The 17,568-nt window shown below is 39.0% G+C and overlaps 1 protein-coding gene across 3 annotated transcripts in view; it reads right to left on the bottom strand.

Annotated features, from left to right (window-relative positions):
* The window catches only part of Alkbh3 (alkB homolog 3, alpha-ketoglutarate dependent dioxygenase), a 42,747-nt gene extending 25,233 nt beyond the window's left edge, over nt 1-17,514 (bottom strand). For all 3 annotated transcript variants that reach the window (XM_045159262.1, XM_045159261.1, XM_004663339.2), the window contains exons 1-8: nt 17,367-17,514; nt 14,890-15,039; nt 14,449-14,552; nt 12,689-12,723; nt 9,930-9,977; nt 8,599-8,702; nt 6,584-6,672; nt 240-449 (exon numbers count right to left, since the gene is read on the bottom strand). In XM_045159262.1, coding sequence (XP_045015197.1) covers nt 240-449; nt 6,584-6,672; nt 8,599-8,702; nt 9,930-9,977; nt 12,689-12,723; nt 14,449-14,552; nt 14,890-14,968 — 669 coding nt within the window. In that variant the 5' untranslated portion in view covers nt 14,969-15,039; nt 17,367-17,514. The remainder of the gene's footprint in view (nt 1-239; nt 450-6,583; nt 6,673-8,598; nt 8,703-9,929; nt 9,978-12,688; nt 12,724-14,448; nt 14,553-14,889; nt 15,040-17,366) is intronic.
* Nucleotides 17,515-17,568: the final 54 nt, after the last annotated feature.

Raw genomic sequence — 17,568 nt, 5'->3', positions numbered from 1 at the left:
GTAAATCCCCAGAATCTAGCATAGGCAGGAAATTTCTGTTGAATGAGCAAATGCATAAATGGGCACTTTGGAAGCCAAAAGTTTACCATGGGACAAGCAATCAGTTGAAAATGTTTCAACAATAACACACGTACTCCTACCCTCTAGTTTAGCAAAGAGGAATTTTTAGGAACTCTTTTTTCTCACAGACAACTAGGAGACAGGGAGGGTATTTAAAAAAAATGAGAGAAAATACTCACAAGTGGGGGCCTCTTCCTCATCTCAAAAGTCCGTGTGGCACCAAAACTGAGTGAAGCAATGACAGGGCACCTCCCTAGTGAAGGTTCATCATCGCTGTGCCAGTCTACACTGTCCTTCTCGTCTCGGTAGAGATTGCAGAGCAAGGAGTTGAAGGTATAGCCTGTGTTCCCCTCAATGCGGCTCTTGAGAGTACCCAGCACAGGATGCCACTGCAGCCAACAAGCCAAGGCAAGGGTCAGATTGGTCACGTAAGACACAAGGGGACAGTCTCATGGAAAAAAAAGAAAGAACAAACTCAGTAAAGTTATGAGACAGGTATGGAATAGAATTTAACTTGGAATTTAACAAAAAGAAGGCAAGTAGTATGCTTTAATTCTCTTTCTTTCCATTTGAAGTTAATATCTATAATTTTATAAAAGTTCTCTAAACTTGGCAGAATGATGTCAAGAAGACCAGAGCAGTCTATCCATCTTATCTTTTTCATGTTAAATACATGACCCTCACAAAGAAGTACATGCCAGGGATGGAGAGATGGCTTAGCAGTTACGGCGTTGCCAAAGGACCCAGGTTTGATTCCCCAGGACCCACATAAGCCAGATGCACAAAGGGCACGTGCACATGTGTCTGGAGTTCATTTGCAGTGGCTAGAGACCTTAGTGTGTCCATTCTCTCTCTATCTGTCTCTCTTCTCTCTACCTCTCTCTGCTTGCAAATAAATAAATAATTTTTTTAAAAACCCAGAAGCTGCTTGGCATGGTGTGGTGACCCTACTCAAAAAACAACAACAAAAGAGAGAGAGAGAGAGAGAGAAAGAGAGAGAGAGAAAGCAAATGCCAGTATATTCAGGATGGTAGCCAAGTTACCAAGGTATAAGAACAGTGAAACTGACATGTGGGCAAGTAGTACACAGAACCAGGCTGAAGTCTGAAAAGTCAGAAATTTCTACTGGGTGCCTTCCTAGTCTTATTTTATCCTCAGCAGCAAAATATCTTTTTAAAAAAATGTTTAAAATTTAGAGTGGTTAACTTCCTAAACTTAAAATTTGTCATTTCTGGTGCAGTATATGAAAACAATTACTTTATCCCCCCCCCCAAGTATGTAGTTTGCAGCATATGAAGTAACTACATTCTTTAATATTACACTAAAACTCAACAAATGGTAATTCTTCAAAGTTAGCTACTGCTATAGTTATTTTCTTATTGCTGGGACAAAGACACCTGACCATAAGCAACTCATGGAAGGAAAGGGTTTATGTCAGGCTTCCAGTTTCCAGGGAAAACTCATCATGGCAGAAAAAACTAGCTCACTTCATCATAATCCACAGCACAGAAACAACAGCCAGAGCCAGCAAGCACAAGCTAACTCTGAACACACACTGCTGGACTCCACCCCAAGTCACAAACTTCCTCCAATAGGGCTCCATCTCCCAAAGACTATGCGGGGACTAAGTAGGAAACTTAATCACAAACACTTGAGGCTATATGGGAATGTTACATTCAAATCACCACAACTACAATGAGGAATCTGGCACCACTTCAAACTCTTCCTATTCTTTCATATTTAAGCACAACGGTCTGGCTTCAATTTATTTGTTTGTTTATTTATTTATGTTTACTTATTTATTTCCTTGAAACAGAGGGACAAATAGAATACCAGAGTCTCCTATGGCCACAAATGAACTTCAGATGCATGTGACACTAGTGCATCTGGCTTTATGTAGGTACTGGGGAGTCAAACCTGGGCCTCCAGGCTTTGTAAGCAAGCATCTTGAACTACTGAGCCATCTCTTCAGCTTCTAACTTAAACTTCTAATGGATCATTAAACTTGCATGATTTTTAATATTGACTACTGGTCATCAGGAAAATATTTGTCACTGAGTTTTACACATTTCATCATACAACCACAAATCAAATCTGCTAATATAGCCACTGAGCTCCTTGAAGAGATCTAACTAATGGGAAAAGGTCAGGTTCAAAGAGATGGATACTAATTTTCTATAAGTTTGATTTCTCTTTGAAAACTCAATTTTTATCATTAATAGCAAACCATGTCACTGTTTTCATGGAAGTGAAACTAACTTCATACATCTACAAGAAAATATTTGTTAGACATTCAGATCAAAATAAATAATCTGTTTGCCAGATGTTATAAATAAAAATCTGTGAATAGGGCTGGAGAGATGGCTTAGTGGTTAAGTGCTTACCTGTGAAGCCTAACGACCCGGTTCAAGGCTTGATTCCCCAGGACCGACGTTAACCAGATACACAAGGGGGTGCACGTGTCTGGAGTTCATTTGCAGTGGCTGGAGGCCCTGTCACGCCCATTCTCTCTCTTTCTATCTGCCTCTTTCTTAGTCTGTCACTCTCAAAATAAATAAAATTTTAAAAAATCTGTGAATAAAATAGCTCACAGCTCAATCACACTTTAGTTTTTAGCAGTGGTATTGCAGGCACATTTTCAACTTAATCAAACATACTATTAAGAAATACTCAGGGCTGGAGAGATGGCTTAGTGGTTGAGCACTTGCCTGTGAAGCTTAAGGACCCCGGTTCAAGGCTTGATTCCCCAGGACCCACATTAGCCAGATGCACAAGGGGGAGCATGCATCTGGAGTTCATTCGCAGTGGCTGGAAGCCCTGGTGCGCCCACTCTCCTCTTTCTCTCTCTGCCTCTTTCTTGCTCTGTTTGTCACTCTCAAATAAATAAATAAAAATTAAAAAAAATTAAAAGAAAAAGAAATACTCAAAGGCTAAGTAGGATTTAATAAAACAAATAATTTTTTATGAAAAAAATTTTTTAAAATTTATTTGCAAGGGGGGGATGGGCATGCCAGGGCCTCTAGCTGCTGCAATCAAACTCCAGGTGCGTTACTTTGTGCATCTGGCTTTATGTGAGTACTGGGGAGTCAAACCTAGGTCATTAGGCTTTGCAGGCAAGTACCTTTAGCCACTAAGACATCTCTCTAGTCTGAAGGAAAATTTTTAATGAAATCAGAATTTTAGGAACTTTAAAGTTGAAGTACATGTTGCTGAAATGAACAATGACTACTGGTTCAGTTTGGTGATAACGCCTTGATTTATGCCAAAGTGCACTATCCATTTGCATTTTTGTGCTACTGGTGCAAATTCAACTCACTGAAAACACAATACAGTATTACATATGGTCATGAAAACAGACTTGTGCCTTCTAAAAGGGTCTTGTGGACCTCCTCCTGAGATCTACAGATTATGATTTAAGAATTGCTACATTAGAGAACTTCTCAAATGTTTGGCAGTGATGAAATGGATGTTCCCGAAAGGAAAGCACAATATTGAATACACCCTATGGCAATACCAGTGATGTTCACGAGAAGCATCTAGCTTCACTGTGATATGAAAACCAGGGTTGAACCAGGCCTCCTTGTTGTGAGGGTTAGCACCACATTCTAAGCAGAAGATTTAAAAAAGTCAAAAGGAACAACCAACAAAACTTTTATCAAAAATGCAAAAATGTTATTAAACTAATCCATATTCAAGAGAACAAATTCCAAAGTGACATTCCAACAACAGCAGTATCAGTAAGCAGAATTTCCTATTTATCTTTAATATTTAAATGTCTTCATGGATATAAATATTAGATGCAGGAATTATACAGTTAACAAGAAAAGCAGAAGTGTGAAGAAGAAAGATGGCTTTGCTAGCAGATTCCTGAGAATCTCACTAGCATTTGCCTGACTTGCTTAGAGACTTAGTACTGTGACAACATCACGTTTGCTACATGGTTATCTATTTTTTCTTGGTTATTTTTGGTCTTAAATATAGAGAAAGGAAGAAAAAAGAGGATAATGAATGGGAGGATTAATTTAGATTTTTTTAACCAAAACTCTACACACAGATCCTTCAGAACTGAATATCTTAATTAAAATTCAGTATCATCTCTGTATCGTGAAGACATTTTATCCTTAAAATACATCTGAGGGGCTGAAGAGATGGCTTAGCGGTTAACTGCTTGCCTGTGAAGCCTAAGGACCCCAGTTCAAGGCTCGGTTCCCCAGGTCCCACGTTAGCCAGATGCACAAGGGGGCGCATGCGTCTGGAGTTCGTTTGCAGAGGCTGGAAGCCCTGGCGCACCCATTCTCTCTCTCTCCCTCTATCTGTCTTTCTCTCTGTGTCTGTCACTCTCAAATAAATAAATAAATAATAATAAAATATTTTAAAAAATACATCTGAGAAAAAGAGTGTGCGAAAATGTAAATCACAGAAGTAAAATATTTCACATAGTACAGGGGTAGCCCTGGGTAGACATTAGGAAAAAGAAGAGGTCAGGTTGATGAGACTTCCAAAAGTCAAGGTTTAAATCTGTTTGTTAAATTGTTTTCATAAAAGAATTAGTTTAAAGAAATACTAAAACAAGTTTTAAAATGTATGACTGGAGGTAGACATTATGTTCAATCCAAGAACCCCAGAACTCTGGAGGGCTGATGCAGAAGAATTTTAAGTTTGAAGCCAGCTTCATCAACATAGTGAGTTGGAGATTAGCCTGGACTATATAGTGAGATATTGTCTCAAAAATATGTTTAAAAAAGCACATAAACAAACTAAATCTATTAGCAATAAACACACGAATCCCAGATTAAAGAATTCTGATTTGACAAGTTTAATATCCATCAAAAAGTGCATGAGGTGTTTTGTTTTTATAGTTCTGGGAATAGAACCTAAGGCCTATTGTATGTAAGGCAAGTACTATATCATTAAACCATAACCCAATTCTGTTGTATTTTTTTTTTTTTTTGAGACATTGTTTACAAGGCTGGTTCAAATTTATAGTCCTCTTGCCTCAGCCTCCCAAGTGCTGGGACTATAAGTGTATAACAATAAGTAGAAAAAAAAATTCCTATATATTTTTGCCTATTTTTTAAAATCAGAATTACAGTATTAGGTGTAAGAATTATAAAAGTTTTAAATAAAGACAAGATTTTTCTGTATAGTACAGGCTGCCCTTGACCTCTTGGCAGTGAAGCTGCCACATCACCATGCTTGGGAATATTCTTCTTCATGTTTATCCACAGTTACTAAAGTTTTGATAACAAGCACATATTATATACACTATTTTAAAAGCTTGACATAAAAAAATTCATTTGAAAAGTTGTGAAAAAAAAATGCCCCAAGGTGAAACACTATATTCAGTAAATCCTGTGTGACTTAACATTAACTCTGAACACTTCACTATTATGACTACTGACTTCACTAATATGACTGTTGACAAGCAGGTAAATAGCTGTGACAGAAATATGAGCAGAAGTCTATGATGGATTGTCTTACAACAGTACTCTCAGTGTTTTCAAATCAGCCTCAGATAAAAGGGATCTCAAAACCTCACTAGGTCACACTCTAAATTTAGCTTTAGAAATTTAACCATGCCTGAAACCAAACCACTACAAACCAAAGTACATCTCCTTGCATACAAACTCTACACTTCGGGTCAGTTTCATCCCTAAGCACTGTAGTACATAGGAAGTTGATGCTTACCTGTTATTAGCAGCTCTAAAACATGTTAAACATTTGTGTATTCGAAGGAATAAGCAAAACTCCATTTTTCTATAAGTCCTCTTTTAATAAAGCATAACATTTTTGCCAAAGACAATATTCCAGAAAATAAACAGGGAGCTATTTCTTGAACCTTAACTCTATGTTCTGGACAAGTATATAAATATGTTAAGTATCTTTGTCTACTCTCATGGAATTGTTTTTTCAGACAGGGTCTTATATGTAGCCCAGGCATGCCTTGAACTTGTGATTCTCCTGCCTTAGCCTCCTGAGTTCTAGGATTACAGGCATGTATCACCATGCCCATCTGTCATGAAAATATTCAAAAACAAAAACAATAGCAGAGATAAGCCAAAGTGGTAGTAAGCTGAAAGTGTGGAAACTGTACCTATAGAATAATACGAAGTTAACAGCAACAACAAAGCAGACATTTTACAACTAGTAGATGAGCCTGAGAAACAAAAAAGACATTCTGACCTCACTGGTCAGCCTAAGGCTCTAGCTGCACAGCAAATGCATACCAGGGTGTTCACAGAGTATTATGTCCAGAAATGCCCAGGAAAAAGGAGGCACTGGAAGAAACAGCTCCCTTCCTTGAAATCCTGGGCTTTCTCAGTTTTTTGTCATCTTCTGAGCTCATCTATGAATCAAAAGCACATAAAGGATGACAAGCAGAAAATGTAGTATTTGAACCCAGATAATTTGCTGACCTAGAAACCATCATGTGCCTCTACAAGGTAACTTATTATTTTGTAGTGCTCAACACTTAATAACTATATAGTATAGAAAATTACATCAATGACAGAATTCAACATACGTGAGGATTTGGTTCCATAGTGATTCTTGAAAACGTGTAAGGAAGCGCTCCATACCATGCTGTAAGTCTTGGTTGCAGATAAGTTATATCTAAGAAAGAAAACACAAGGCTCTTGAGATAGCTGAGTGCTACTTAAGATGAGCCTGCTGCAAGTCAGCCTGTGCCCACACTATTCAAGAAGCCATGGGAAACCCGAAGGAAAATGGAGGATGAGCCACTGTCCTATCCTCATGGAGGATATGAGTGGCAAGTGGAAGAGAAGGCATGTTAGCAACAACAGCCTGGTCAAAGACTGAGGTGAATATGCACATGACTTGTTTCAGTGATGACAAACAAGAGTCTCAAAAAATAGAACAAAGGGGTTGAGAAGATGGCTTAGCAGTTAAGGTGTTTGCCTGAAAAGCCAAAGGACCTCAGTTCAATTCCTCAGGACCCACATAAGCCAGATGCACAAGGAGGCACATGTGTCTGGAGTTCATTTGCAATTGCTAGAGGCCCTGGTGCACCAATTCTCTCTCACTCTCTCTCAAATAAATAAATAAAATATATTTAAAAAAACACAAAAGATGGGTCATGGCTTCTTGAAGGAAGAATCTGTGACACCAGAATGCAAGTGGAAAGCAAGAGAGACCATTCACCTATGTGTTCATCTGACAGTGGATAAGCCCTTTGATGTGAGGAAAAGTGTTCTGACTAGCAATAGTGTGTAGCTCATCTTAGTCAGAAGTTTGTGATATCTAAATTTATTTAGAGGAGGAGAGCTGCTATTTTCCCAACAACTAGTAAGAGTCACAGTATGAGTAACAACAACAAAACTGAAAGTAGAGCCGGGCGTGGTGGCGCACGCCTTTAATCCCAGCACTCGGGAGGCAGAGGTAGGAGGATTGCCATGAGTTCAAGGCCACCCTGAGACTACAGAGTTAATTCCAGGTCAGCCTGGACCAGAGTGAGACCCTACCTCGAAAAACCAAAATAAAATAAAAAAAAAAAAAAAAAAACAAAAAAAAAACTGAAAGTAGGGCTGGGGATGTACCTCAGTGGTAGTGTTTCCACACATGCATAAGTCCTTAAGTTCAATCCCCAGCTCTGAGATGGGGAGAAAAAAAGATATATCAACAGTAGCTAATATTCACTGAAGGCTTACTATGAACTAGGAATTCTGTTAAGCATATATCATGTATTATTTCATTTACCACAAAAATCCTATGTATTATTAGCTCAATTTTTAAAGTTACTTACTTAGCTGCAATTTGTTTAAAATTAATAACTGATTAGAATGTGAGAGCAAGCAAAGTATGTAATCAAAAGCCCTGTTGGATAAACTCCTGGGACCTGGGAGAAAGCTGCACTAAAAAGGCTGATTTCTCTTCTGATGTTTGTATCTACTTTGCCTGTCTTCACAGACAATTTAAATTCACTCCATGGGCTTGTCAGGAAATTTTATACTAGACCACAGATACCCTCGAGTGGCCAACTGTGGTAACACAGGCACTGTTGGAGAGTGGATGGGCACTTCCAAGTCAGGTTATCAATTCTGCTACATCTTTACAAACTCAGGAGAGAACAGACACAAAAGTAGAAAGTGGCTCAGTCTAGTGAAAGTGAGACTAAAATTTCAGTACAAAGGACTGGAAAAGAAAGTGTTCCAAATAGGATTAGAAAAAAGAAGGCTCTGAAAACTTGTAAGCAGAGAGAAGGAAGCTGGCTGGTATCACTTAACAATTAATAGGAAGGGAGATTAAGTACATTAGGACTGACAGCCAATCAGGCTCCCTTCCGCTCCTTGAGTTCCCATCTCTCTCTGTCACATTCTCCTTGGCCTTAAGTCTTTGTGGGCTATTGCTTCTGCCTCATTACTCTTTCCCATTCCCTAGGAGGGCTAAATGTACTCCTCCTTAGACTCTCAAGTTCTGAATCTATGTGAGATTGACTGTAGTGTGCAGAGGTGGCAATATTAGAAAACATTTGTTGAGAGGACCAGGTAGCAAGAACTGTGGCCTCAGGGGCCTACTCACCCTCTCTGACACACCTCCTCTGTTTCCAGGGAATGTCCCGACAAAGCTGCTCCAATATCCAGTCAGCTTCTTTCAAGTCAACAAAGCCAGGATACAAACACACCCTTGATACATAAAGAACCTTTATTAGCTAAGGTCCCCTAAATCTGGTTTCCAAAAGTATAACCAAAAGAAGATACTCATAAGGTCATTGTGAAGAATAAATAGTAATTTCTAAAGTGCACAGGCTTGTGCTACATTAACAAATGGTAGTGTTTTAACTCTATGCCATTCTGAGCAAAGACACAGGTCATTATGACTATCAAAATCAACACATGGCTCATAAAGACACTTGCTTGCAAAGCCTGCCAGCACAGGTTAATTTCTCCAACCATCCCCTCAAGGCTGTAAGGGTGTTTATTTGCAGTAGCAAGAGACCCTAGCAAGTGTAAGCATACACACACACACACACGCACATATAAATAAATAACTCACTTATCCAAATGTGGGTTTCTTCTCTCACTAAAACTAATTACAACAATGCTGATTCAGCTTAAACATCAGTTTGGATACCTTTCCTAAGAAATGTTCTTAATGAAAGACCACAGAGAATACTATCTTGTACAGTTTTGGTGGTAGCAAATCTCTCTGAAGGTGCCTTTAATTTAATATTCTGGAACAGCCAGAGCTCCTGAAGCTACCTAGTTGAAATAAGATGTGACCAAAACAATGGACCTGGTCTTCTTTGATTGTTAGCCTTGCCTCAACTAGGAGGTTCCAAAAAACGTCACAGCCACAGAAGTACCAGTGCCTTTACAGAGCCCACCATGTCAGCAGTAGTCCTTTGAAACAATTACTTTGATGTGTGTATTCTTATATATTTGTTTGAAAACATATCATTTTGTGGTGATAACTAGTAGACTTGTATAGTAAAGTGGTATTTTCAAAATAGTGGCTAATATTTACTATATGCTTTACCTGTATGGCAATTCACCCTAATGTTCTGTATCATGACAGGTAGCATTACATAATTAATATATATAGATAATTCATGAAGTATAATAATGCAACACTCAACATTGAAGCCCAGGCTAGAACCAATGCCAACATCAGATCACTGCGTGACATGAGGGGAAAGACTCAGTCTCTTTGGACCTCACTTCCTCATCTGAGAAACTGCAGCTGTAATAGTATCTGACAGACTGGGAAAATGCTTTAAAGCTATTTTATAAAAGTGAGACATTACCGGCTTCTGGTTCCTCAAGAATTCCTATTTAAGTCTTGAAGAAGACAATTTCAAGAGACTATAATATGATGATAATTACAGTCACTTGCTAATGTAATTTACTTACCTAGATACACCTGAGGGTGACAGGCTGATTTCGTAAACACCTTCCTTACTGAAGAAACAAGGGAAAGATACTTGTTACTATGAGGAAAAACAATAACACTCTACCCAGCTGAAAGGCTGTCCTGAGTTCCTGAAGTTCTAGTAGGATCAGAGCAGTATGAGGGAGATTTAAGCTCCACCTTCTACCACTGAGATAAGGGGTAAGATTAAGGCATATTATTGATAGTTCTGGGAACAAACCCTGATATGACCAGGAGACAAAAGTGGGATAACGTAATTCTGATTCTATCCTTGTATGTTTCACTCACAATTCAGGCTAATAAGATCCAAAAATGTCACCAAAGGAATGTCAAACTGGGGCAAAGAGATGTTTCCTTTGAAGAGTTTAGAATAGAAAATGAATTTACCACGTAGCAAACACATCTCAAGGCTCTGAGCTTCTGTTGCTTTCAAAGATACATGTCTAATGAGGTCTTCCTCAGAGTAAAGTCCTGTGACTCCAGAGTTATATTCAAGACCCCTATTGTTGGGCTGAGAGATGGCTCAGTGCTTAAAGGAACTTGCTTACAAAGTTGGCTGTCCCAAGTTGGATTCCCCAGTGCCCACATAGAGCCAGATGCACAAAGTAGTGCATATGACTAGAATTTGTTTGCTATGGCAGGAGGCCCTAGCTCACACACATACTCTTAAATAAATAAACAATTTTTTAAACAATAATAAGGCCAGGCATGGTGGTGCACACCTTGAATCCCATCACGTGGAAGACTGAGGTAGGAGGATCGCTGTGAGTTTCAGGTCAGCCTGGACTAGAGCAAGACCCTACCTCAAAAAACCAACAAAACCAAAAAAAAATAATAATAGTAAGACCTAACTTCCTCTTGATACCATCCACAGGTTCACATCCTCAACATCTCGCTAAAATCTCCTGAGTACAGCACTGCTTCTAGTCCCATGCTGAAATGCATCCCTACCACTCACCTAAACCATCTCTAGCTTTGGTTCAGTGAAAAATTCTAACTTGCCTTACAAAAATCTCACTAGGCATCACCTCTCGATCTTCCTGGACCTCTAATCTGCCAATAGTGCTCCCTATCTCATCTTGTACTAGTACTAGACCTTACATATATGTCTACTGTCTCACACAAGATTACAATTTATTTACATGTCTATTTCGTTCACTAAACTGCAGCCTCCCCCCATTATGGGCAAGTGATGAATTAATATTGTTTCCCAATGCTTGCACATAGTAGATGTATGATAAAAGCTAACTGAATTTAATTAAGTATGGAAAGTACAAAAAAGTTGCTGATATGTAAGGTTCATGATCAGAAAAGCAACAGACCAGGCAGGCAGTCTATTAAGACTTCTGAGAGGAGACTTTACAGAGATCATTACATGGGGAAGTTTTCACATCACTTTCTGTTAGTAGAGTCATGTTCTCTGAACTAGGCTCTTAGGCAGATGTGTGAGCCCCTTTGATCAAAAAATGTAGGCACAGTTATCATATAAGTTGTCTATACAGCTTCCAAGAGGAGGAATACAACACTTCAGTGTGATATATATTTTGTCCACACCTAGAAACTGGCTGACATTAAATATGGAGCTCATTTCTTAGTAACTAACTTTAGAGAACCAGAACTGTCAAACCTCAGGACAAACAAGAATGAATGCTGTCATTTTTCTGTTAACTTGCAAACTCACAATTGCCTCCCTTCCTTTCTTCCCCAGCCTTAATGTCCCATCTGGAATGGGTTTCAAGGTTTTGTTTACTAGTATTCACCAAAAAGACCATTAGAACTAGATTGGGATTTAAATGATTACATAGCCCAAACTCATCATTTTCAGACAAAAATATCCAGCAAAAATCCAGAGGTGAAAAGAATTCAAGACTAGTTACATAGTTAACTTATAGCAAAGACAAGTTAAAAACCCTTTGAAATGATGCTGATGTTTGTGTTTGTTTAAAATTCTTTCACTCTATCCCACACTGACCTGGAACTCACTGTGTAGCCCAGGCTGCATCAAATGCATGGTGGTCTTCCTACCTCAGACTCCCAACTGCTGGGATTAAAAACATGAGTCATCATGCCCAGCTCAATTTAAATTTTTATAAGGTATACAAGCTAATCTGCAAATATACAAAGAGCGAAACAGATTGCTCATGGGAAGAACATCATCTGGTGCTATTTTGCTAAAATAAAAGGATGGTTCTTACTGACAATTTATTTACCTCTCGTGGAAATTGAGAACCAGGAAAAAAGAAGTTGAACAATCTCTTACCAGCTTTGAATAAGAGCATTTTTGACACAGATACATACAACAGGAATATTTAGTATCAATTAAATTGTTCTGGAACAATCATGTGGTTGTAATAAATGGGTGTAATGTCATTATTTAGGTTACAATAGCTTTCACAATAACTACTAGCAAAATGGTATTTAAAGGCCTCTCAAAGAGCCAAACTCCTATGAGTTAAGAAAACTCTTAACTTTAGCTTGCTCTCCAATACAATAGAGCCAGGAAACCTGCGCCAGAGTCAAGCTTTAATAGACAAAGATGGTGTTACATTTCTCACACCATCAGCAAATTCACAAAATCTTCTCTAAAGATTTAGTTTAAAGACTGAGACAGGAATAGCCCAGCTGAAAATTAATGGACTTATTGGGCCATTCTCTTCTCAGTGGAAAACTGGATGAAGGAAATATACTGGTTCTCCATTCACGGTGGGCAACAGTTTCACAAAGGAAGCAAATTACTTACTCAATCACTCTAGGTTCTGGGGTTGTACGAACTACCTGCAAGGAAAAGAGCAGATCTTAATTCCACATGGTTCCTAATGGTCAGAACTCAGTTTTACTCAAAAAAGGGGGAGGGGGAGAGCCCTGGAGAGATGGCTTAGCAGTTAAGGCACTCGCCTGCAAAGCCAAAGGACATAGGTTCAATTCCCTAGGACCCACGTAAGCAAAATGCAGAAGATGGTGCATGTGTCTGGAGTTAGTTAACAGTGGCTTGAGGCCCTGGTGCGCCCATTCTCTCTCTCCTCTCTCCTTCTGTCTGACTCTGTCTCTCCCAAATAAATAAATAAAAATAAAATTTTTTAAAAAATCAAGTTGACAATGATCTTCTTATTCCAACCTCCCCACTATTCCACCAGAGATTCTTGTTTCTGGTCTTCTCAGAATTACTTCCTGCTCACTAGTACACAGAAAAAAATATACCACAATTAGAATTAATCAAATTTCCTACTGGCCAGTAACTATGCAAATACTTCTTTTTTTTTTTTTACATAAAGGAGATATTTAAAAAAAGAGTATTGTAACTGGGTGTGGTGGCACACGCTTTTAATCCCAGCACTTGGGAGGCAGAGGTAGGAGGATCACTGTGAGTTCGAGGCTACCCTGAGACTACCTAGTGAATTCCAGGTTAGCCTGGGCTACAGTGAGACCCTACCTCAAAAAACCAAAATAAAATAAAATAAAAGAGTATCGTAAAGTAGGGACTTCTGATAACCCTTTAATGCAATTATTACTGCAGCAAGACTTCTGATTTTTAAAGTCCTTTTTCCATATTATTAAAAAGTGAGGACTGGAGCCAGGCATGGTAGCATATGCCTGTTTAGTCCCAGCACTTGGGAGATAGAGGTAGGAGGATCTCTGAGTTCAAGGCCAGCCTGGAGCTATAGGGTTTTAGGTCAGCCTGGGCTAGAATGAGAACTTACCCACCCTCCAAAATAAAAGTGAGGACTGGGCTGAAGAGATGGTTCAATCATTAAAGGAACGTGCTTGTGAAGCCTGATGATGATTCCCAGTACCCACATATAGCCAGATGTACAAAGTAGCACATGTGTTGGGAGTTCATCTGCAGTGGAAGGAGGCCCTGGTGTCATTCTCTCCCTCCCCACTCTCACGCCCTCTCATCTCTCTCTCCCTGTGTGTGTCTTTCTCTCAAATATAAATATAAAAAAATATATGTATATATATATATATATATATATATATAAACATATACATATACATATACACATATACATACACACACACACACGTCTTTTTTTAAAAAATGAGGACCAGGAGCAAAGCACTTCCCTAGCATGTATAAGGTCCTGAGTTTGATTCCTAGTACAATATCCTTCTATCCTCTAAAAAGTGAATCTTTGTTTCTTACATTTTTCCTTTATGGAATAAAAGAACTAGAAATCAGGCATTTCATGGTAATAACTGAAATTTCAGAGACATTTTCTCTGAAAAGTCATGTTATAATCTTAAGCCATTAGTCACAGTAAAGCTTTCCTACCCCTACTCCAAAAAACTGGGAATATATGGCCATAAACTGGAATCAGAAGACAAAAGATCTTCAGCTATATAAGGGAATTGAAATGCTTCATATTTCATTATTATTATAACCATTTTGACCTGATATTCATTAGTAAATTTATTCAGTCACTATATAAGTACTCACTATATAAATATTGTTTTTATAAGCAAATGTTTGCTACTGTTGATAGAAAAGTAAGAATTTACCTGCTGGGGTTCTTTGAACACAAATTCCTTGTCAGACAAATGATACTCCCTGTTCCTCCAGGTGTGACCATGTGTTGGGTAGAGGTGGCTTCTAGCTGTAATAGCTGCAATAGGAGGGAGAACAGTCTCAAACCAGGGTAAAGACTGTTTCAGTATACTAAGTCAGGGTCAATAAAACACAATTGAACATCAAAAATTGATAAAGTCCACAATCTCAACACACTCTGAAAAGTCTAAGTGTATTAACTACCTAAAAGGAACTAAAGACCCCCCCCCCCAGCTTACCATTAACAAAAATCAGACAAAATTCCAGCCACATTTTTTTAATAGCATCTGAAGTAGGTGTTCATTATAAACTGATACAAACAAAAGGTGATGACAACTGTCCACACCCATGATCAAGATAATGATCTCCTTTTCTTCTTCCCCTCAAGTTCTTACCTGGCTGAGCAGAAGCCTGGCTCTTAGTGGAGGCAGCCCAGGCTCCTTGCACCCGAGCTTGGCGTCTTTTGTTCTCCATGTTGAACCAAAATCTTTATGCTCTAAACTTTCAGAAAGTTTCATTCCCAAGTCAAGCCACACAATGTTTATCTGTTTATTAAACAACAACAACAAAAAAGTGCTTTTCTTAAGATTGTGAGAGGGTAGCCTACTAAGTGGTAATTATAATCCTTTCAGGAAGAAGAAATGTCTCAATACCAATTAGCACTTCTATATGAAATCGCTTTCTATCATAACATCTCAATCAAGAAGGATAAGTCACTTGGTCACATGGGAACTGCTGGTTTCTCACAGAAATATCACAAGAAGTTCTAAAACCAGAATCCATCATCATTCATATTATTCTTATTAGTATCTAAAAGCAAAGCATAAAAAATTATAATATTTCTATTTGCCTCAGTATGAAGATTTGAAAAATAGGCAACTCAGCTTCCAACTCCATTTCCATTTCTCGCTGTCTACAGCAAACTTCCCTAGAAGCTATTTGAAAGTACTTATGGCAGATGACCTGAAGAATTTTACATAATGTGAAATAAGATGGGCACAAGAAGACTACTCTCACATGTAATATCAACAACATTGAGCTCCTAAGAATAGATTGGTGATTACTAGTGGCTATGGGAGGAGATGGAGAGGTAAAAAGAAGACATTGACAAAAGTTTCAGTTAGGAGTAAGCTTTTGTGATCTCCTACACAGAATGGTAACTACAATAAATACCAAATCACAGTATATTTCAAAACTGCTAAGAGTAGATTTTAAATATTTCCACCACAAAATAGTAAGCATATGAGGCAATAGATTAGCCTGATTTATTTATTCTATAAGGTAAGTAGATATAAAAACATCACAATGCATGCCACAAGTACATAAAATAATATATTGCCAATTTAAAATTTTATAAATTAAAATTGAAAATATCCATGCCTCATTTCTAAAACATATGATTTAAAATAGACGTAGGTTCTGTGTTTACAGCAAGCAGTATGAATGACATGCTAGTATATACAGGGACTACAAAATTTAGTGAGTTACCCAAAGTCATTCAGGGAATCAATAGTAGTAGCTAACTGAAAATTTGTTTTATTAAGTTTTAGTCTTCAGCTAATCAAACCCCCACATTTTTGCCAGTAAATTTTAGCCTACAGCAAATACATGTACAGCCATGAAAAAAAAAAAAAAGGGAAGCAAGGAAGGTCAGACCACATGTTTTAAATTGATGGCCCACTTCTTTATAGTTCTGTTGAAAGTGTCTTATCTCAGTTCTCAAAGATGACAAGCTTATTTGATTGTTCAGCTTACAGATTCACAGGCCCTATCCCCAACATGCTAAAAAACCTTCTGATTGAACAGAGCTAATGTGGGTCCAGGAATCTGTTTGAGCGTTTCCCCTAAGTGCTTATTGCCTATAAATCCCAGATGTATGAAAGCTGAGGCAGAAGGACCACAGTGAGTTGGGGACTATCCTGGGAGAAATAGTGATTCTCTCAAAAAAATTAAAAGTAAATGACCTTCTTACCAAGTAGGTAAGGACAGGCAGAGGCTGCTATCTGCCCAAGTCAATGATAAAATCAAAAACAACTTTCCAGCTAAAATATGTGTAGAAAGCTCCCATGGATCATTTTCTCTGAATTGAGGCCTTAAAAGCTTACCAAGTCTTACTCCTTCCCTCCCTTCCGGCAAATAAGTAAATAAAAATATTAAAAAACAAGCTGGGCATGGTGGTGCACGCCTTTAATCCCAGCACTCGGGAGGCAGAGGTAGGAGGATCACCATGAGTTCAAGGCCACCCTGAGAATAGAGTGAATTCCAGGTCAGCCTGGGCTAGAGTGAGACCCTATCTCGAAAAACAAAACAAAACAAAACAAAAACCTCCCCCTTCCCCCCCCTCTCTCTCAAAACAAATACAAAACCGTAACAAGACAACTCGCTATGTTCCCCACAAGGGTTATGACTTACTTACCCTCTGTCCGTTTTCACGAAATGATTTCATTTGTCAGGGGGAAACTGATTGAAATTATATTCCAGAATCCCATCCCAGACTTACTGAATTTGAGGAGTCCCAGAGCCTATTTGCTATCTAACGCCAAGCTGCACCCTGGTATTCTGCATACAGCTAGAGCTTGTGAACCTTACTGCAATGCAAAGGTCAAGGACTCTGCTGGTGGAGCAGGAGTCCACGCTTGACACCTAGCCCTGTCACTTTCCATCTGCACAGCCTGTGAATCATTTCAGTGTCCTGAGCCCCGGACTATTCCTCGGTGGCGGCGCCAATTCTTTCAAGGTTGAGGTGCACATTAAGAAAGCCTTGCAGATGGGGGGGAAAAAAAAAAGAAGCTCAGCCTGTCTAAGAGTTAGCTTCTTTCCTTAATTTAGATTGCGATTCTCCTGCAGCAGGTAGCCCAGGAACGGAACTCACCGCGGTCCTCACAGGCCCTGCCCTGGACAGCCTAGCGGCCGGCGGTCTCGCAGGCAGAGCGGAGCATTCCGGTCCAATCTGGTTCGTCCGGAGAGACGACCCCAGAGCGGGGTGGGGGTGGGGGCTCCGCCGCGGGGATCTGAAACTCCCAATCACAGAGCACGTCGCCACGTATTTCAATTTTACGTCACGCGCTGCCGCC

Source organism: Jaculus jaculus, chromosome 9 (assembly GCF_020740685.1).
Source record: "Jaculus jaculus isolate mJacJac1 chromosome 9, mJacJac1.mat.Y.cur, whole genome shotgun sequence".
In the NCBI taxonomy this organism is placed as follows: domain Eukaryota; kingdom Metazoa; phylum Chordata; class Mammalia; order Rodentia; family Dipodidae; genus Jaculus; species Jaculus jaculus.
The sequence above is the reverse complement of the archived record's forward strand: the minus strand, read 5'-3'. Positions and strand labels throughout refer to the sequence as shown.